Source organism: Teleopsis dalmanni, chromosome 2, assembly GCF_002237135.1.
Source record: "Teleopsis dalmanni isolate 2A chromosome 2, ASM223713v2, whole genome shotgun sequence".
Lineage (NCBI taxonomy): Eukaryota > Metazoa > Arthropoda > Insecta > Diptera > Diopsidae > Teleopsis > Teleopsis dalmanni.
The window spans coordinates 215,582,785-215,605,791 of NC_051847.1; the positions used below are offsets into that span (position 1 = coordinate 215,582,785).

Sequence of the window (23,007 nt, forward strand, 5' to 3'; positions counted from 1 at the left end):
ATAATAGTACTAAGAAATTATTATTTAAAGAAATAGCAACAAAGAAATAAGTGCTCTTTGTAGTGCCAAAATTTAACCTTAATTATTAAATTATTTTTAGTTCAGTTTTTCACAAATTTGATTTATTTTTTCCTTTGTTTTTTTTTTTTTCTCTATATAAATATGTTTTATTTATTTTTATTATAATACAAAGAATATTAATTATATTTTATTAATTATTATTTTGTTTAATATCCATAAATCCATTTTCATTATTTGACTTAATTACTTCAATCTCTCTTTACACGCATCGGATTACATCATCTACAGACCACGCATGGGGTTTTGAGTAGGATTTCTTTTCAATATTTTATACTAGTAAATTAATTGACATAATGGTACCTTTTGAATATAATAAATTTTCTATAATATTAAATTATCTTTTTCTCTTTTTTTTTTTGAATAGTTTTAAGGAATGAAAATCTGGAAACAGTTCTCACATGACTGTCGGACATTTCCACAGATATCCCGACTTAAAGAATTCGTGTGAAGTGTAGAGTCCAGTCATGCAAGTTAAACTCGTTATTTTTGTTTTAAAATAAACGTGAGGCGAGTGGCTACTTTATTTATTGACATTCCACGTACCCGCGTACCCTCCTGAATTCTTTTGAAAAGTCCAAAAAGTCGCTCCTACGCTAATTCAGCAATTAATAAAATTTAGCACGATTTTAAGTTGTTTTTGCATTTTTTTATTGGTGTATATTTTCTTAAGTATTATTTGTATATGAAAAAAAATATTTTTATTAAAGCAAAAAAAAAAAAAATTTGTTTAATGAAAAATATTCAAAAAAATATTCATGGAATGGAATTAAACAAAAAATCAAAAAAAAAAATTAAAATAAAAAAAACTTATATGTGGAAGCACAAGTTAAGCTTTGCACTTGTATTTAACGCTGCTCACTTTACGTAACATGTTGGTGGCGCCAAAATTATTACCATTTTAATGGACGACGCTGACGTCGTCAAGTATGAAGTCAGTGTGCCGTGCCGCCATGCCGCACTTATTCCACAAGTAAATACTCAACTTAATTTCTTATTAACGTACGGACATACGGACATACGGACATACGGACGTACGTACGTACGTACTAACAACGTACAGAACAGTTGACTTTTTTATGGCAAATAAACATGGCGAACCCACATAAACTTGTCGACATCAGTGGATACGGCCGCTTCGACGGCATCGCATCATCGTAATGAATGGCGGGCGCGAAAAGTTGTACATTTTAAGAAATAAAACCATTTGAGAAACAAATTAGCGCCACGTCCGGCGAAGGCGACAAATTGACGCCGCCAACAGCAAAGCAGACACTTTTACATTTTTATTTGCTAATATATATTTATTTACATAAAATTTTTACAAACTAATATATATCTTAGTATAAAGTTTTGCACAAAATATATTCACATAGTTATACATATGCCTTAATCGGATTTATAGCCTATTAAATATAAAGTATAATCTACATTGCTTACAAAATGGGGTTTCAGCTATGTCGTTAATTAAATCAAAGTTGGTCTGGGAATGCTTTCAACTTCGCAATACCCTAGCATCGAGGAACTATGTTACACTTATGTGGGTACCGGGACACGAAGGGAATGAGGGCAATGAAATAACAGACTTCCTAGCAAATAAGGGTGCATGTACTCCTTTCATTGGTCCAGAACCCTTCTGCGGGGTAACAAATAGCTTTAGAAATAATTTACTAGGTGAACGGGAGAAATAACATCTGCTATCCTTGGCCTTAGCAGAAACGATATTAAAATCTACACTGCACTTCTTACAGAACACTGTAGACTTAATTACCACATGAATGATTATAGGTGCGGTAGAAAGTGACTTTTGTCGACTCTGTCATGAGGAGAAGGAAACGTCAGAACACATTCTATGTAACTGCCCAGCGGCGGCAAGACGTAGACTCGACTACTTTGGAAGCGGGATCTTAGTCCCAAATCAAATAGATAGAATTAAGCCCACAGCAATTGCAAGATTTATAAATAGTCTAGAATTGTCTCAGTTGGGCCTTTAGGCGCACAATAGATATATTATATTATTATTATTAGGTAATGTCGTTAATTATATACATACATATCTTACTATGCTGCGCCATTTAAAAGAATTTTATGGAGTTTGGAAAAGATTTCAAATTAATTGAGAATTATAATTCATGTTCATATCAAAACTAAATCGAATGAACAAAGCATTGGGGTATTTTTAAATTGATCTTAGCTCAACATAATTAATGTGAAATCACATTAATGGCGATCAGCTTGCTAAACACATATAACAACAGATTTAAACACTTCAACTCCCTCCACAGACCAACCCTGCCTTTCTTTATCTTCATAATGCCTACATAAGTCAGTTATAAGAAAAACTATAATAACTATTAAACTAATCAATAATCGTGCATTTTAAATTTGCTTTCTATATGCATATATATGAAATTTCATTTAAATAAAATGAGAATTATAATCTGTTGAACTCTCTCTCCATGCATAACAATATAAATTTACTTGTTCAGAATAGTCTATTGATTTTTACAAACTTATAGGAAAAATCTGTATAACTAAAATACATAATTTATAATATAATTTTTCGAAATAAAATAGAACATTTCAGATATTTACAAATCAATTGTTATAAAAATAATTTCAATTTTATCTTTACGAAGCGAATATAACAATATACCAATAGTTTACATTTTTATTTGTATACTTTTCTAATATAATCAAAGCATTACCTTAAATGCTTATAACGTTGGGTAGACCACTTATCACAATATTTACACTGCAAAAAAAATTACAAATATTTTACAAAATCAAATGCAATTTTAATCACATAATTAACTTTATAATCCTTTACAAAGATATCATTTTCATGTCTTTCATATTTTCATATCTTCTAAATTATAATTGAAGATTGGTTTCCAATCTCCAATCTGCGTTTCCAACTTAATCTAACAATTTACCTAAACATGGAATTACAATTTATCATAATCAGCTTCAAAAGTCGTAGGTATCCTTGTTATCATACGAAAATTAGTGCAGTCATTTTATTATCGAGCTGTTATTTCTATCTAAACTGACTGAGAATTATAATTTGTATAACCAAATAATCTAACACATATGTTCATTTATCACAAATGTATGTCTTTTGCAAGAATGGTTAACAATGTTTTCCATTCGATGTAACAAAGTAAAATAAATTACTATAGATTGATTGTTAACTCTTATTATTAATGTTACTAGAATAGTTTATTTATATTTATTTATATTCAATAATGTATCCAATTGAGTCATAATATAGGTGTCTATTGCAAACATTTATTTTTATATTATGGATGTATGTACATATGTTCGTGTTCCTAATACTGATTTTATTAAAAAAAAAAATCTTAAATTTATTTTTATTAAATATATTAAGCTTACTCATATATCTTTAAAAAAAATACAAATAACTTATCCAAAGTATTTCTAATTAATATTTAAAGATTATTTTATAAAAATCTTGATTTATATAGTAAGAACCACACCTCTTAATCCAATTTAATTTTGATCCCTTTTTTTTCTTCTCTTTTTAGGTCAAAATGCTTGTCCATTGATTTGGTGTCAAGTAGCTTATTGGGAGATGTCACAACGTGTTGGTGATCGTTATTTAGCGAAGAAGTCATCTGTTAACATCTATTCTGATGATCCGTGCAAAGGTGACAGTAATGATGATATGTGTTTAAACGAATTAGCCAAACAAAGAAGAACGCCATCGCCCGACAACGTGAAAAAAATAAGACTTAAGATTGGTTTAGGTATGAAACTTTTTAAATTGATTTAAGTATTATTTTTTGTTTTTATGAAATACAAAATTATTTATACTATTTAGCACATTTTTTATAACAATTTTTAGATAAAATCCTTCATATACTTATATATATAAAGTTTAGTAACAGTTTAAGAATTCTTAAAATAATAAAATAAATTTTTTTTAAGCATTGTATATAAACGTTAATCAAGAAATGTGTTTGTTTAGAAAAGTGATCTGCTCAATATATATTTCTAGATTATACTAATTTAGATTTTCACGTCGATCCTGATATTTATATACTTATATGTACATCATAGCTATATACTTATGAACTTCAAAAAAATTCCAGGCGTCCTCTTCCGTTTATGCATTAATGCCGAGCATTCTCACAGCACATGTGTGGCTAACTCCTCATTCTCTTCGCAGAATCTATAGTTTGCATCCGTACATATATCCAGTTTTGTAAGAAGGTATTTTAATTTATAGTACCCTGTTACGATTCCTATAATGATTCCAAGTTTTTCATTTGATAAGTCCATACACTCCTGGATATATCTTATTGTTATAGGTATGAATAAGAAATTTGGATTGTGTTAATCCTGGTATATTATTTCAGTAATAATTTTTGTTCTGGTTCTACTTTATCTCTATGAGAGAAAGTAGTGCCTTATGTCCTAATCCACAGAAACGTTCGGGCCTCACCATCGGTGTGGCTTATCTAATGTAAAGATATCCAGCTTTGGCAAGAGTAGGGCCAAGAGTTCTTGAGAAATCCAGTTTTTTTACAATCACTGAAAACAATCAAAAACGATATCGTAGGTCTCATAAAAGTATCAAAGCAAATAAATTCATTAAAGTCTTGTAAGTCGGTCTTGAATCATTAATACGCGTTACTACAGAAACTGCGTATAGAAGAAGAGCAAAATTGTAATGAACGAACCTAGATCTACATAGATTCACTCTTTAATTTACCTTTATTTGGCACAATTAAAATGTTTCTATAGCTAGATCTGAATTATTTTATATAATATATCATTAGGTTTCGTTAAGATAGTAATAAATAAATAAATGTAGTTTTTCATTCTGAATATTCTCTTATATTCCAGGTGTAACATTAAGTAAGGAAAATGGCAGCATTTGGTTGTATAATCGTTCAATGTTACCAATATTTGTAAATTCTCCAACCTTAAGCGAAAATTGGCATTGTGTTTGTAAAATATTGCCTGGGTACTGCCTTAAAGCCTTCGACAGTGAAAGGTATGTGCATTGTGTTCTCAAATCTGATTGAAAATAAAATGTTTTAACTATAAATTATTTGTATTTCAGGGCTCAAACACTTAAATATCCCTCGCATTTTCCTGGTGCTCAATTAGGACCTAAGGATCCATACGGTATGCAAATAAGTTTTGGCAAAGGTTGGGGTGATAAATACAAACGTCAGGATGTAACAAACTGCCCATGTTGGTTCGAGGTATTATTACCAACGCAACGGTGACAAAAACTAATTAACATGAATGGAGGCCAGAATAAATGTGGCAAGGATACTGAAACTCAAATAGCAATTGATAATGTCTGTGATGATAATTGTATGTACAAGTTAAGTACGCTTGAGCATAGCTACGCAACCCAGTGGAGTGCTGCTGACTCCAATTGTCTAACTAATGTTAATGTGAAAGAAGATAGACGATATAAATGTACAACATCAACAACCAATATAAGCATTGGACAATTTAATGAAATTAGGGAATATAGAAATAGTCAGGAAAGAACTGAGAAGAATGAGGAAGAAAATGTTTTTAATTACTTGCCTGTATTCGATGATTTATGGAAAAGTGTAAATTATTATTATAAGAAAGACAGGCATCGACAAGCCATAAGAAAAATTCATAACACATTCGTCAAATTAATCAAAATATGTTGGAGGTCGTCGGAACAACAATATGATAGCAACAATATCCACAGTAACAACAACAAAAACACAAATTTTAAACACAAAGACTTAAAACTGCATAAACAAAAATAGTAAATTGCCTTGCAAATATGAATGATTTGCGATTAATTAAACGGGAAGCAGCATCGAAAATAAATTAATTTTAAACGAAAACCTGTGATCGAACATAGAGTTTAAGTATAGTTTGTATGCTAATAGTTTTTATTTTATTTTTTTATTTTATTGTATTTTTTATTTATTATTATGTTTTTTTTTTTTTGTTTGTTAACAAAAGGAGAAATTGAGCTTATGATATACACATTCAACAAAACACACAAAACAAAAAACACAGAAGATATATTTTGTAGGTACAGTGAACGATAATATGATTAAATATGGTTAAGGTGAAAGAAAATACTGCTGGACAGAAGTTTATTTAAAGCTTTAACTGAGTGCAAATTAATTGAATAATATTGTAAAACAGAAATGTATAAAATTTAAATTTGAAATGTCTACTTGGAGATATATGTATATATTTATTTATCTATCTATATATGTATCTATTCAACTGAACTGTTAACAATTTTTTATGTTGTGTTAATACAGAGTTATCCCGTTTAAGGCTTCAAAACTAAACGTAAATGAAATATACTTGTGATGAAGATCTTAAATTTTTATAATAATATATTGTTGAGATCTTGCCATTAGGTGTGAAACACAACATCATTAAAATGCCCCCTCGGGAGATATTGTACTAACAAATACTTTTAAAGTAATTTTTCAAGACTTGTCGGCATATAGCTAGCAATATCTTAACCGAACTGATGTTTAATTGCAGAACTTCGAGGATTGTTCACATAAACACTATTATTTGAGTAACAGAAAAATAATGCCTAGTGATGACTGAATGCATAAGTAAAACTAAACATATATTATACGTTTATGTTGACATATATCATTATAACAAATGAAGACCACGAAATAGGAAAACCCTTTAATAAGGCTTAATTAGTTTGCATATACCTATCGAACGTATATAGCAGAACATAGAAGTAATTTGTTAGAACAGACTACATATAAAGCAAAACAGCAAAAAAGCGCAAACATACGATTTCAATCCGATCACCAAATACTTCGCACACAAATAAATGCAATAGCATTCCTTAATGGTTGTACTGTAAACAAACGTCAAGCAATAAAATTCAATTGGTTTTCACCAAACCAAAAGACGCTATAGCAGTTCAGGATATATAATTAAATCTTCCCCTTTAGTTTTCTTATTGATACTAATTCTCAATTACTATTATTTTTGTATGGACATAAAAATAATTTATAAAATTTTTTTTAATAATTTTTGAAAGGTGTTATATACATATATATATATAACTTTATCCTTTGGCTAGTAAAACAATCAAAATTCAATATTGCTGAGCTATAAAATTGTTAAAAGAGTTATAAATTTTTCTGTCTCATCAAAGTTGTTTTTACTCGTATATTTTTATCTATATTTTATTAATATTAATAAATACGAAATTAATTAACTTTCTTGAATTTTTTTTAATATTATTTTTTTTTTTTTTTGGAAATGTTCAAAAGTTGAAATTTTCCAATTTCTGATTTGAAAAACTTATCAAAAATCTCTATTAGCAAATTTAATTAAATTTTTAATATATTAAAAATTGTTTTAATTATTAATAAGTTTTTCTACTCAGATTTTTTTAACTTATCTTTTGTTTTCTTTAATTATTTAGACGACAGTAAAACTGAAGCTAAAAGAAATATATTAAGTAATATTCAATTAATTTATAATGTAGATAAAAATAATTTTTTTTTGCAGAAAAGTTTATAACAACTATATTTTAAAAATTTTCATATAATTGTATTAATGTAGTAATATTGGAAGAAGTTACTATATGCGTTTTTCTAAATTTTTAAACGTTTCATTAGTGCTAATGTCAATATAGAAGCCCTCAAAGTTACCTAAATATTCGTATTACTCCACCCTTTTTAAGTAATCTAATTTGCAATAAAATAATTCTACTTTAGTCGAAAGAAATATTGCTAAAAGTAATAATTTTTCTATTTGAAGAGAAATATCTTCAAGATATAAAATAGTCTTAAGATATAAAATTGTTAATTGAAAAAATGTTATTAAATATTGTATATCTCCAAGTATAAAAAATACATTTCACTATTTTCAATAAAACAAATTGAAATGATAAATTATATTACATTAATAATAAACACAAACAAAACTTAAATGGAACATTTAAAAATTATAAACCACCACAAAAGACCAAAATAAAAAAATGCATTTATATTTATTTTTTAATACTATTTATTTTGTTTATTTTTAAAACTTAGTAATTTTTTTTATGTAATCCAAAGAAATAAGTGCTTAGTTGTAAAAAATAATTATTTTATTTAATATTAAATAAAAATTAGTTTTTTTTCATAAGTGCAGTACAAATTGTATAAATTAAAAAATTGTGAAGGAAAATAGTAACAAAATTGTAAACACATTTTTATTTTTGATATTTTTATTTTTATAAAAATCAAAATATTTTATTTTTTATTAAAAAAATATATACTTTATATAATTTTTATAAAAAAAAATATATTTTTGTATTAATTTAAAAAAAAATATATTTTTTTAATTTTATAAAAAATATATATTTTACATAATTTTTATATAAAAAAATATTTTATATTATTTTTATAAAAAAAATAATTTTATATTATTTTTATAAAAAAAATATATTGTATTATTTTTAAAAAAAAATATTATTTTATATTATTTATATAAAAAAAATATTTTATATTATTTATATAAAAAAAATATTTAATATTATTTTTATAGAAAAAATATTTTATATTATTTTTATAGAAAAAATATTTTATATTATTTTTATAAAAAAAATATTTTATATTGTTTTTATAAAAAAAAATATTTTATTGTTATAAAAAACCATTTTATTTTTATAAAAAAAAATATTTTATTTTAAAACAGTTTATTTGTTGAGAACTGAACGCGTTGTAAAATGATCATATTTCGAACATTTTGTAATTTTATGTTTATATGTATCGTTTACCGTTTGATATTAGTTAATCATTAATTTTTATAAACCTTTGTCACATTTACCTTTTCTACTCTTTTACTTTTTAATTTTTTTTTTAATCTTAATTAATCAAATCAAATCTAATGTTCATAAGTCATTAATTCTATAACTTCGATATTAACCGATCCAGTAAACTGGACACATACGTTATATTCATATTAAATTCTAAAATTTTTATTTTCTTTAAAACTTTATTTAAATAACAATCTTAATTATTACTCGTAGTAATAAATAATAATAATATTTAATAATATTCTAGTCATTTAACCTTGTCGCGAACATTTACATATATACTCATCAACGGAAGCCTCACCGTCATTTTCATCGGATGTGATTAATACTTTTGATAGTCTATATCTAAGACGACTCATATGCGTTTCTGTGATATGGAAATGCATAATTGAGATTATGAAATATCAAACAAATAATTTGTTTTAAAATAATTTATGAATATAAATCGAAATTTAAAATGTGACACAAGTAGTATTTTCTTATATAGCCTAATGTAAATAAATAATTTTAAAATAAATTTTTAAATTAATTTCTCATGCCATACATTCCTTTAGAATGAAAATTTTAATTGTGCGAGTTTTAAATTAATAATTATGTTTTATATTTTGTATTTTTATTTCTAATAATTTGAACTTTTTTCAAAATAAGAAAAAATATCACTCTCATCTTAACCAATGATTAGGAAAGAAAGTATTTTGCTATTTTGGCCAATTTCACTTTTAACAGATTTCAATAAAGATTATGTGTGCCTACTTAATGCTATTGTGCCCAATCAGCTCAATCAGCTCAATCCTAAGAGAAGCAACTTAAATTTATATAAGCTTTAATTAATTAATTTAGAAAAACCACGGAAACAAAGTCAGTAAAATCAGTAGAAGTGCAAATTGAAGTGAACATCGATTGGCAAATCTCTTGAAAATGTTAAATGCTCTGGAAACAAGGCAAAAATTAATAATTAATTAAATGAAATTAATTGGTGGGTTCACTGTCAATACAATAAGCAAGCCTAACACCACCCACTGTGTTAGTCACTCTAGTTAAAACCAAATGTAATAGTAATTTAATTTATTCTACAATTAATTTCTAATGCTAATTGCAAATTTTGCCTCTATCGTTATTTAATATAGAAATAAAAACTAGACGAATTTTTGTAAATACCACCTGCAAATTATATAAAATTGTATATGTTGTTTACGTTTATATGCACTTCGTTGGTTAACATATACACAATATATATACACATATACATTTTTGTATATAGGGACCAACGAACTTTGCATATAAATCTTTTATAATATAACAAATCTAATTTTATGTATTTTATTTATTGAAAATAAATAGTAAACTTTATACAGCGACAAATTCAAATTCTAAATTTAATATAAAAAATTAATTTTAAATAAAATAGCAACAAACTAATTATGAAATACAAATACAAAAACCACTGTAATTCTATTGTTAAGTTTTAAGAAATTTTGTACAATAAAATTTCAAAAGATAAAATTTATATATTTTGTTTTTATTTTTAAAAAAGAAACGACTGAACAAATCGGAATCATGTAAGCCATGGAGAAAATCTATATGGCAGATAACATAACCTTTTATATTACAATTACAAATAAATATACATAGATTATGACATGGTTGGGTAAAGGATGTGTGAAACGGTGAAGATTTTTCGGGAACAAGAGTAGATTGCGAATGGGTGGTATTTTAATCGAAGCAAACCTCAGGTAAGGCGAAAAAACCTAGGCACTTTAAAGGGACAGATTCAATTGGACTCAAGTTGATGTGCATTAAGTCATGCAAACCGATAGCCAGCCCACATCATGGGTGTATAAAACTGCAGTTAGACCACACATTACTGTTTAGCACATAAGTATACCGTGATCTCAATTACGCTAAGACAGTGCTTGTTGCACGGAAGATATTAGGCACAGGTCTGTTGAAAGTATTTTTTGCTATGCACCCGTGGTCTTAAAGAGGATACTGCATCTGTGTGGAGGAATTCTGCTTAAGCAATCTGCTTTTGATAACTAATAAAGAAGTAGATTGCTTATAGGAAACTTTATGCGAATTTCTTTGTACGAAGTTTTCGGATTCGGAACATACGTGATGAACAGTCACGTTAACGTCTTTGATATGCTACGTCCATGCGATACAAAAACAGCATTTGAATATTAGTTATGCTAACTTAATACTATATAGTTTTCTAATACTGAGTTTTATATTCTCAGAAATCCTGTTTATTATACAAATATGAGTATAATAAAAACTCAAAAAAAGAACGTTTGATATTGAGCTTATTTATTTATTTTGAAAAATTGAGAGTTGTTAAGGTATATCAAAAATATAAATAAAAAAATCCAATTTAAAAAAAATATTTCAACAATATAAATTAAACATTTTTAAAAACGTTTAATAAAAATATTCGTTTGTGGACTTCTCGAAAGTAGTTAAATATCTAAAATGCTGTCTAAGCGTTGTCAGTTCTTTTTAACCGAAATCAGATTCGGTATCTGTATCGTCATATTCATCATCTGCATCGTAGATGGAACTATAATTTTGTTTATCCACCTTAAAGGTGGATAACGCGCTTTTGCCAACGGTTTTTTGCTGTGTGTCTTTAACAGTTTCAGTTTTGTATTTTTTGTCTTCCAGTTTTGGTGAAGGATCCACCTTGCTCTGTTTTTCAGTCCTATCGTCTTTCAATATAGGATCTATTCTGCTCTTTGCAAAAAGAGTTTTGTCACCTTTGTTTATAGTATTGGGTTTATTTTTTTCATCAGTTTTATTATCTTTTGATTTAGAATCTACTTTTTTCTTTTTGCCAGATTTTTTATTTTCAGGTGAAGTATTTACTTTGTCCTTTTTATCTATTTTATCATCTTTAGATTTCTTTTGACTTTTACGACATAAGTTCTTTATTTTTGAAACTATGCCAACATTCTTTCCTTTTTCTTTTTCATCCTTATCTGTTTCCGGCTCTGATTTATCTGTTCCAAGCACATATGGCTCATAAAACATATCGTACATATTAACTTCTTCAAAGAACTGATCAAAATTATTAATTTTCGTCTCTTTAATTCTTTCTCTGCAAAGTAAGCAAAAATCGGGCATGTCTTCCCAGCAGTCGCGACAATACGTGACATTACATTTGGTATTAGGACAGAATACGAAGAGATCATCTGTGGAACATTAAAAAATCTTTGTTTTTAGATATGTAGAATAGAAGTAGCTTATATAAGTACCTTCACGTTCTTCACAAATTAGGCACTTGAAACGTGCATATTGACAATTCTTCAAGAACTTGAAACTATTTGGATAAGCAGCACGTAATTTCTATACCAAAAGATATAAGTCATCTAAGTTGAATTATTTTATTATTAAAGGGTATATTTACCAAGAATATATTCAATTTATTACGTAGCTCATTTTTAGCCGCATTGTTTTGGGCCTCTCTAAGCATCTTTTTAAATTGGTTTCGTCGTTCTCTTAGTAACGAATTATACAAATAGAGAGTACGTTGCTTCTCTCGCTTGCGATAGAAATAAGCACAAATCATGTGACGTAGTCTTAGAATAGCCGTACTTTTGCTTGTTAAAATAATAATGGAGGAATACAAAATTCCCATTTTCATGTAAAAGCTGTGAAAATAGAGTATAGAAAGAGTTTAAAACTGTCGATGAGAACAAAAATTACCTATCATCCAGCTGATTCGGAAGAGGTAGACATTCTTTGTTCGAAAGCTGTGTTCGTACTCGCTCATGTATATTAAAATTCCGCATCGTTTTCTGTAATAAACGTGCCATGAGACCAGTACCCTCAATCTAAAAATGTTTATTCATTTCGACGTATATATAGTAAATAATTGTAAAGAAGGTCTTACACTGAACGTTATTGTGTGTTCTCCTTCCTGTGTATAGGTAGTTTCGGATTCCATTCGAACTATTTTCAATAGAACCACGATAATGTAATCTAACAAGATGAAAAATAATCCTATGATTATTTCAACGGAAAGGCGTAAAATATGGTATTTAGCCGATTTTTTTTCTTCTTTTGTACGATTGCAGATATTGTTAGTATCGACCAATTTATTTCTCTCTCTCTGAAAATGTGTGAATTATATATTATACACGTGAGTCACAGAGCCACAATAGGTTTTAAAGAAACTTTTTCTCTCTTACTTTTTTTAATGGTAAAATAGTTCGTTTACCCAGTTTTCTTCTTCGCTCGTCAATATGCAAAAAATAATCATTTATGTATATATTATCAGAGTCAATATCATTTAAAAATTTTTTACGATATTTTATGGATCCTGTGATAAAAAATATTAATATTGCAAATATCAGAATTACAATGGTCTGATTACCTATAACTAAAACAATAAAGAAGTACAGCAATAATTTCTCTTGCACAGCTATAATTGTAGAAAATATCTGTTTCTTTCTCGTATATTCTTTATAAATTTTTTCTCCCATTTCATCTGCGGTACTAAAATTAGAAAACTAAAAGTTAGATAATTTTTCATATGATCTGTATCGTATGTATGCGTTCTTTGAAGTACTTTAATATCGACAGATCCAATAAAACGATAGATAAAACTCAAATGAGTGCAAGATCGATTTATAATGTTTACTGAAAAAAACCTTTCTTTTAAAATAACTGTGAATAAAAGTATATAAAAACAGAAGTGCTTAATTTTTTTAAAGCTTTTCTTCTACTCTCGATGAAGGATCTTCAACTATTACTAAACATAGATGTGTGTAGATGATATATATATGTCTTACCAATTCTGTTCTTTGAAGCAAACAGTATGATCTAATTTACACAGATGATCTCAGAATATTAACTGGGGATGGAACCTGCTTGTTAAATGATTAGTCCCGTCCCATTTTTGAAGAATGGTAGTTGGAAAACCAACGATTAATCCGAATTCAGATGTATTGAGACTGAGAAGTTTGAGAAGAAACTGAAGTACCTACTATCTTAACAAAATGAGCTTTTTAGAGTTCAGTATTTGCTTCTTTTGTGAAATGAATGTTGAAGCGTCATTGCATATTCTCTGTGAATGCCATAAACTGGGTAGCAGCACACTTATCCATCTGGAGAACAGACTGGTTGCTACTTATAACATATGAAACAATAAAAAACTGTCAAAGATGCGTAAGTTTATTAAAAGCTTATTGATCGAGTAAAACAACTGAACAATAGACCACCTAATGGAAGTATCTTAAACAGTATTCCATACTTAATTTTCATTAATAATAATGTTTGATATATATAGTGATGAAAGAATATTATTGAATTGAAGATTATGAAGTGACATAATTACGTTACAGTCTATATGTAATATGTTATAGTCTATAAAACTTACTTAAAACCTGGCGGTATTTCATTGTAATGTATAGTATAGTTAACTTCCATTTTACTATTATTAAAGAGTTCATTTTCCGTTTCATTTAACACTACATAATTTTTACCAAAATCTCTGGGTATGGCATCAGTAGGATCGCATACCGTCTCAAGACTGGAAAATATATTTATATTACAAACGAAGTCCACTTTAAAAGGCCAACAAAGTAGCGTTCTCACTAAAAAAGGGATTTTTTCCTCACACTTCAACAATGCTTCCCTAAACGCCACTTGGCAGCGATCCTTACTCTTGCCCATTTGATGATAGCAACGTTTTCGAAATTTATTTGTATATCTATCTTGTATGAATTCTGCTTTCGAAGTGTTTTCAGGAATCTCTATCGGTTTGTAAGTATCATTTTCATTTGGTACCCAAGTTTCATCATCGCTCTCTATTTCATTGTGCACGGGATACATGAACTCCCGCACTTCACCAAATGTTTTATTTATTTCTGCAGCGTCCTCTCGAATATTATATAAAACCCTTTGAAAGGGTTTCGTTATCAAATCCAGACGAGTTTTCGTCAAATTATAAGTCAGTATATTGGCACAAGTGTACACCCGTACTATTTCTCCACCATTTAAACTTAAATTTTCAATAGGACCTATTAGAGTATCTTATTTATATGGGATTATTGCATGTTAAACCCTTTCTATTACCTGATAAAACAGTTGCGAAACATAGTGCGCGTAAGTACGTCCGACCAGAACTCCCAAATATGCTTATAACCAACAGAAATAGAATGCAACGTATGCCTTTATTAAATATGAAACCAAAAACTGAAAAATCATTTGTAGAGCATTTATTGCCAAGTAAACCTCGTTAGATGCTACCCACCTGTAAAAGTAATGCATACGGCAAGTAGTACGAAATTGAGTTCCCATGATACACACAAATTCGCTATCGTATAATACCAGAAGACCGTTGATATAAGTAAGGCTATAAGAAAGCCACTGATATAGCGAGTACAAAGCCAAGTTTTTTCATCGCGTCCCCACAAGATACAGTAACATGGAACACAACACTTGCGACAAAATGAACGACAGCATCCATAACTCATCGTAAGGATATTATAACTAACAAAATTTCTTTTTCATTTAAAAAATATTATATGACGTTTAAAAAATATATGCTTTATTTACGATTTCTACAATAAATTATTGTGTTTTAAAAATTTATAAACAAATATTTTTGATTAAACTTAAATTTATTTATTCTATCAACAATTTACAGCTATAATGAAGACGAAACCCAAATTTACTACTCTATGACGTAGTCTTCATCAAAATCATATTTATCGTCATTATCATGCGCGGTGTTTAGGCTGAAGTTATCCAGGACATCGGATATATGTGAAACCTTTTTCTCATTACGCACATTTTGTTTCTTCTTCTTTTTCAAATTCTGTTTGATATTTTTGTTAATAGTTTGATTACCTAGTAAATATACTATTTAATATTAAAAGCAAAATTTTTAAATTGTAAGCTATTACCTTTTAAGCTCATAGCTGGATCAGGTTTTTCTTTTTTTTCACTCTCATCCATCTTTCTCTTTCTGCTTTTATTTGGTAGTTCCTTTTCATCAATAATGGTTTTTTGCGTGTCTTCGACTTTTTCATCATCATCATCATCATCGTCGTCGTCATCGTCATCCATTGGTGGTTTATATTCAACAGGACCCGCTGTGGCAATTTCCATTACATCTTCCAGTTTAACATCGCAATTATCAAGAATATCTGTTTCCATAGCTTCAAAATTATCCACATCAAATTCCCTGGCTTCTGCATGGACTATTGAAGCGCTTACGTGTACATCATTTGTACTATGAATTTCTGGTGGTTGAGTACAATATTTTATTTTTCCTGTATTCCAATCATTGAGAACACTACGAGCAGCTGCTACAACGTCCGGTACTCCTTTTTTCAAGAATTTACCTTTAACGAAATATTATATTACTGTTTTGTTGTATAATATGCATGGAGGGATACTAAACATTAAGTTAGAGAGCAGAAATCCTGACTGATGCTTAAGTTAAAAAGTGCAATAATCTTAACAAACTAAAATGTATATACCAAGTGGTTCTCATTTGTGTGACACTACTGTATTAAAAAAGAAGTAGGATATGCAGAGTTATCATTTAAATTTATAAATATTAAATATTATTCATTTATAAATATAATTATATATTAAGCTAAGCATTGATACGTAGTCTTGAAAAAACGGTTAAAGAATGTTTTAGGAGGATGATTATGGCTACTAAGAACGATTGAACGTAAGTCCCGAAGCAATTCCTATGATAAACCTATTTTTTCCCATACATCCTCAGTCAATACTTGTTCCCAAACAATCATTTCCTTTTTGAAACTTCCTTCCACAATTTTTCACTACCCAACTATATTCTAACCCTAACCCTTGCAACGTGTTTATAATTCCTATAATGTTAACTTTTAAAAGTGAAAGTACAGGTGTTAAAGTAATGACATCTTTACTTATCCGCCTTTAAAAAAAAAAACAATATATATTTGTAAAATCACTAACCGCACGTGGCGGTACCAGATCTTTGATCAGTCATTGAATAATGACGAAGCTTATGAGGAACATACAAATTATTCAGTGAGATAGGTGGAACTCTGCAGAAACCCCCCAGCTATCAAAGAGCAAAAGTGCCGAGATGCACTAACTCGGAAAAGGCTCAACAACAACATAAAGGACCAATCCCGCCACTATTTCTTACCTGTCACCCCCAAGGACAATAACCTTAGGATTTATTAATATTAAGCTTAGTATTAAAAATAACATGTTTATGGTATAAATAGTTTGTAAGATTGCTAGATGTTTTAATATTAGGAATTCTCCTGATGAAGGCAAAAGTGAATTTGCCGAAACACGTGTAGAGATACACAAAAAAACTTTCCAAATAAAAGTTAGTATATTTTAAAAAACAAAAATAACCGCATTTAAACATTTTCGAAGTAACGACTCAAAAATTAAAACAAAAATAAACATAAAGAAGTCAATCACTTACCCATACGCGCAGCTTTTTTGGCGAAGAATTCCTCAAAGGTGTCGTAGCCAGTTAAATCATATAATTTGCAAAAATATTCTTTACTAGCACGTTTCAAAACACTTTCTGCTATGGTGAAAGGATCTTTAACATCTCCAACGCGTTGAGCATTCTTGAGGACGACTGGTATATCAGTTTTGGAAGAGTTTGCAAACACAATACCCGGGCAATCTATAAGTTTTATTTTTGAATCCAGTTCAACTTCTTGCATAGCCCTAATAAAAAATATATAAATTTATAAGTATAATTAAGCATATAATTAGAAAGAAACGGGCGTAACTTACTTTGTAACACCCGGTGTGCAGCCAACGGAGCAAGTTTTGCCGCGTGTTAATGAATTTATAATAGAACTCTTGCCTACATTTGGAATACCTACAACACCAACACGAATTGATGTTTTGATACCCTTATTTCTACAATAATTTCCAAGCATAGACATTAATAATTCAGCGCCAACACAAACTGATCCTTGCATAGCTTTATCGGTCTTCATCTGATGCAGTTTTCGACGTCCCAATTTCGAGGTCTGATCTTGTGTGGATGCTTTAAAAGCTGTTACAGGCCCCAAACGACGGAAATATTTTAACCAATTATTTAGATTTTCTTTAGGCACTAAATCTGCTTTATTTAAAACAAGCACAAGGCGTTTGTTGCCTGTTGCTGCACGCACAGCACGTTCTACCTCATTACAGCGTGTACCAAGTGGATCACGAGCATCTACCACCTCCAAAACAACATCAGCATTTTCTAACACCTTTTTGAATTCCTTAAAATATTGCTTTAAAGATTGCTCCTTTGTGCTAGCACTTTTATATTGTTTCTATAGAAATAAAATTATGTTAAATATATTAAAAAGCGTGTTTTAAGTTTTCACTTACTTCATCAACTATTTGATCGTTTTCATGAAAAACTGAGTGCACGTTACCACGCATATCGGCATCGCCCGCAAGTGCTTCCAATGTTTTAAACTTGTTTTGGTCACGCTCTTGTTTATAGGCTTCACGTCGCTTTTGTCGTTCTTCTTCCTGACGCTTCTTAGCCTCTTCCACATCCTTAAGTATATCTTCTTTAAATGGACATATGTTTGGTATCTGTATCAACTTCTGTTTTTTACTGCCTTTTTTGGGATTCTTCTTAGCCTCGCGACGTATCTTTCTATTGTGTTCACGTACTTTTTTCTCAATTTTGTGCTTCAACCGTCCTGTCTGGCGTTTTGATTTTTTTGCTATAAAGAAATATATATTATATACCGCTTTTTATGTGTATGATAAAATGTATGTACTTTTTAAACGTTTTAAAGCCATTTTTCTGAAAAATAAGCACAATCAAACGTATAGACTAACGAAATTTAAAACACGTGAAGCTGAACCTACGGTTAATAACAGCGCTGCTATATGAACAACTTAGAAACGAAACAGAGGCGAATTCATTGAGAAGGTATTTCACAATGAGCTGACACAATACACTGAATTCATGAAAAAATAATTGTAGCAACTCGTTGCATTAATATATGTTAATATGCAAATTAATACTAAAATATTTGAAATAATATCAATATGTTAAAAAGTTATGTTTGCAAGTGAATATTTACTTTTCTGTTGTAATAAACAATATCACAACGATTTACTTATACACCTCATCTTTAATTTACCTTAAACTAAATCAAATACATAAGGATGACGTTTATATAGTTAAAATTCGAAATATATCTAATGTGCTGCTCTCAATGTAAACTAATACAAGTCACAAAATTTAACGTTAATGAAAAAAATCAGTAAGAATTTATACGTGTGCAAAATACAAAAAGCAAATTTTCTTTATGTTTTACTCTAATCAATATTTCTTTCGTAAAACATAATATGAACGATGCTACATGTATGCATACCAAGTATGCGTTTTGCTATACACTTCGAAACAAGGTGTAATTTTACCGCATACATGTTTTCTGACCGAAATTTGGTATAAATACTTGAATATACACAGTGCGATTTGGTAACACGGCATACTTGGTAGCATCGTCTATATCATGCTTTATGCTCTTACGCCAATACCACACTTGAGTAAAAATAAGGATGAAAACTAATTTGTTTAATAGTTTTTGCATAGTTTACTGCATTCAGAGGATTGCAATTTTACTCTTACTTTGAAGACCTTGAAAAGGTAATGAAACCTCCATTGACAATATTTTTATCGTCACTTTTTGATATTTTCTTTTTACATTTACACGAGCTTTTAATTCTTAATGTCAGAAAGGAATAATGAATAGCGCAAGTAAGAGTCTGTATGTAATTTTGGATTACTTGTGAATATCAAAATATATTTTAAATAACTTTTCTCAATTATTTTTTTGTTTTTCTACACACACAGGATCCAGCAGAGTACATGTATACGAATTTTCAAAGTGCGAAATTCATGAAGTGTAGCAGTATTCATTTTAGCTTAATGCACCAAAATTAATCCTCAACAAATAGTTATGGTATGGATCAAACTAAGTATTATTGACACTTTGTATTGTTTGATCCGCATATTGCTGTCAAAATTAAAGCGAATTCGCTTGACGTATCCACTGTGTCTTTACAATTGAAGCAATCCGCCTTATTTACGGCGGTCAAAACGATATGGTTCAGAGAGCAAATTTTGCCACTTACTCTAACATAGGAACTATAAAAATTACTCTGCAAGAATACAATAACAAAAAATTAGTTTTCCCTTGGTGTAAAATTAATTTATTAAAAATATATTTAAATGTTAAGTCATTTTGCACTTCATTGATACATTTGTCTTCAATATTTGGTTAATAAACAAAACTTTACTTGTTTCGTTTAAATGCATATAAACAATTAAGTTGAATAAATTTGTCATATAAAATAATCCTTGTGGTTGTTATATTGCGAGATATAAATATTAACAATAATAAAATAATTTTAGTTTAAATATGGGACATATTAACATAATTTAACTAATATAGTAAGAAAAGTAAATTAAACTAACAATCATTGATTGGAAACGGTAAGATTATGTATAAGTGATGTAAATTATTAGATGTATAAACAAATAAAATATGGAATTTTTAGCTGGAAAGCCTACACCTTTTACTTGGTGAAACCAAAACCGCTTGCGGCTGTTCCCGAAGAGACTCATTTATAATACTATATTCTGAACGTTTATACTCTGTACCAATATGTTCCAAATCCAAGTTCGCATCCAAGATAAGTATCTGGATATAATGAAAACCGATAATTAAGGGTTTATAAAAATATGTTTTTATAAAAATCCAACAAACCTTTGAATTTGTGAATGGATATTTGTGTATAAGCCAGTTTTCGTGCAGCTCGTGCAGTTCCTGTAAATACTGGAGTGGCACACAGCTTTCCTCCGAACGCGCACGTTTTTTCATGCGTTCATAAACAATTTCAGGCGATGTTCTTAAATACACTGAAAATATGTGTAAAGTAGATATTAAATAAAAGTGACTCATAGCCAAAAAAGTAATTATATTACCTATTAAATCGGCTTGTATATGCACAGATTTATCTAAGTATTCGTACCATTCTTGTAATACATGATACATGCCCTCGTCAATGGTTTTATTTTTGTACATATTCTCCACAAAGCAATATCTAAAAATAAAATAAATTAGAGAAAAGTTTTATTTTTCAGGAATTTAAGAATAATATATATAAATAGTCAAAACCTCATGCAATGCATAGTAATTTTAAATATATTTGAATTCTCTAATTTAATGACAATGATGACCATGCATCATACCAGACATACATACCAGCTAGACATATTCTGTAAACAAATCAGAGTTTACTGTTTATTAATTGTATTCATTTGAGATTACTTAAAAACTCGTTAACATTTGCTTTTAGACTTGGGCATTGATTGTTTTGAAATTGATACGTTGATTTAAATCGTTTAAATCCATAAATTTACATAAAACAGAAACTAAGTATAATGATGTACTTAGTAAATTGTTGCTGTATTTTTATAGTATGTATTCTGCTTATTTATATATTAATTTTAATTAATTCACTTTTCATTCCGTATAGTCACACAACTAATAATTTTATTACATTTTCATGTAACAAAATTTGATCCATCGAATTTCTTTCATACATACCTAGCGCTATATATTGAACGCTCCATTAGCTTAATACGCTTACTGGTCTGTTCAGTGTGATTCTTAAGCATAGTCAATGTTACATATGACTGGAAGGGCATAGCCCAACGATAAGGTTCTTTATACATTAATTCCTATAAAAACATGGAAAATAAAAAAAATTTCGTATATTAACACCAGTAAAACTCACAAATAAGTTGACCCCTTTTACGTTACGCCACTTTTCAACAGGTTCCGTCATAAGGCAAATTTCCTTCTCATACTTCTCAAAATACTTGAGAAAAGTCGTCTTACCGCTGCCAATGTTTCCTTCGATCAACACGGTAAATGGTTGTGATCCGGCAGCATATTTGGGTAAATTGTTTAAACTGTATGTATTCGCCATGGTGCACATGTATTGTCCTTCAATACAGTAAATTACATTAATATAAAAGTATAAGTAATCCAAGAATTAAAACATTTTATTAAAAAATTATGTTACAAAAACGATAATATAAATTAAAATGTATAATATATATTTATGAAAATATAAAAAAAGGTTTAACATTGCACATCTTTTAACATTTTGATAATTTAATTTAACTTGAACTCCTCACAGTTACCTTTACTTAATTAAATAAATTATAACTTAAAACCTAAAACGTTTAACACTTTAAATTTATTTTAAAACAACTAACAGGCAGACACAGAAGCACGATTCCCTTAATAACTTTTTCAGAAATGAATAACGAAAAAGCGGGAAATTAATTAAAGTTCCGCCAAAACCTAACATTGCACTCAGTCATTTGTTTACGTTGGTTTTTGTTAGTGTAATTCAAATATTTTGAATTCCGTTTACTTGTCGTTAGGTGTGTTCAATCAGTAGATGCCATATATTTTAGAAATGGAAGTAAAATTTCTTTCAGACGAAGTTTCAAATGATTAATATTTATTTTTTTGTTATATATTATACACAACAGCATTAGAAAAAATAATATTGTTTTAATAGAAAAACTATTTGCAGATATGAGTTTGCTTTGGCTTTTAAGAGGTTGTTAGAACGTATTTATTTGTTTATGATAATTTTAGTTGAAAATTTTTGTATATATATATACATGTATATAAATATCATATAATGTAGTCTGTAAGAGAAAAAAATATATAAAAAATTTCCATTATAAGTACATAATTGTATTTTTTAATTATACATATTTTTTGATGAAGTAATAAATATAAATAATAAAAAACATAGAGCAGATGTATGATTCCTTAATTTGGCTTGGTTATAAGAAATTGTTCTATGTGGGCAGCTGCCACGATTGTTGTGTTTTACTGAGCACCGTTTTATAGAGGTTCTAAAAACGACCGGGCCCTGTTCAACACCTGAACGTTCAGAGGTTTTGTAGATCTTTGATTCCATTCGCAGATTCAATTTTGCGGTTATATTTGCAATGTTTATATATTTATTTATATCAGACGTTTTTTTTAAAACTATTCCCACATTAATTTCTTAACGTA

At 28.6% G+C, this 23,007-nt stretch overlaps 4 protein-coding genes across 4 annotated transcripts; 1 reads left to right on the forward strand and 3 right to left on the reverse strand.

Moving 5' to 3' along the window:
- The first annotated feature begins 3,629 nt into the window (after nucleotides 1–3,629).
- LOC119681380 (mothers against decapentaplegic homolog 6-like) lies at nucleotides 3,630–6,290 on the forward strand. The gene is made up of 3 exons (XM_038094557.1): nucleotides 3,630–3,848; nucleotides 4,951–5,101; nucleotides 5,171–6,290. The coding sequence occupies exons 1-3, from the start codon at nucleotides 3,674–3,676 to the stop codon at nucleotides 5,337–5,339; spliced, it is 495 nt and encodes a 164-aa protein (XP_037950485.1). The 5' UTR covers nucleotides 3,630–3,673; the 3' UTR covers nucleotides 5,340–6,290.
- Nucleotides 6,291–11,342: 5,052 nt separating this feature from the next.
- LOC119681373 (protein sneaky-like) lies at nucleotides 11,343–15,423 on the reverse strand. Its single transcript, XM_038094545.1, has 10 exons — nucleotides 15,159–15,423; nucleotides 14,981–15,100; nucleotides 14,283–14,925; nucleotides 13,278–13,399; nucleotides 13,093–13,223; nucleotides 12,795–13,013; nucleotides 12,608–12,735; nucleotides 12,309–12,552; nucleotides 12,157–12,247; nucleotides 11,343–12,093 (listed from the first exon to the last, which is right to left on the reverse strand). The coding sequence occupies exons 1-10, from the start codon at nucleotides 15,379–15,381 to the stop codon at nucleotides 11,402–11,404; spliced, it is 2,613 nt and encodes an 870-aa protein (XP_037950473.1). The 5' UTR covers nucleotides 15,382–15,423; the 3' UTR covers nucleotides 11,343–11,401.
- Nucleotides 15,424–15,515: 92 nt separating this feature from the next.
- LOC119682182 (guanine nucleotide-binding protein-like 3 homolog) lies at nucleotides 15,516–18,758 on the reverse strand. The gene is made up of 6 exons (XM_038095546.1): nucleotides 18,667–18,758; nucleotides 18,263–18,609; nucleotides 17,669–18,204; nucleotides 17,346–17,599; nucleotides 15,814–16,254; nucleotides 15,516–15,757 (listed from the first exon to the last, which is right to left on the reverse strand). The coding sequence occupies exons 1-6, from the start codon at nucleotides 18,686–18,688 to the stop codon at nucleotides 15,582–15,584; spliced, it is 1,776 nt and encodes a 591-aa protein (XP_037951474.1). The 5' UTR covers nucleotides 18,689–18,758; the 3' UTR covers nucleotides 15,516–15,581.
- A 1,425-nt stretch (nucleotides 18,759–20,183) lies between these two features.
- Nucleotides 20,184–22,306, reverse strand: LOC119680404 (deoxynucleoside kinase-like). Its single transcript, XM_038093203.1, has 6 exons — nucleotides 22,113–22,306; nucleotides 21,701–21,912; nucleotides 21,511–21,644; nucleotides 20,886–21,004; nucleotides 20,668–20,819; nucleotides 20,184–20,601 (listed from the first exon to the last, which is right to left on the reverse strand). The coding sequence occupies exons 2-6, from the start codon at nucleotides 21,902–21,904 to the stop codon at nucleotides 20,455–20,457; spliced, it is 756 nt and encodes a 251-aa protein (XP_037949131.1). The 5' UTR covers nucleotides 21,905–21,912; nucleotides 22,113–22,306; the 3' UTR covers nucleotides 20,184–20,454.
- Between the last annotated feature and the right edge of the window lie 701 nt (nucleotides 22,307–23,007).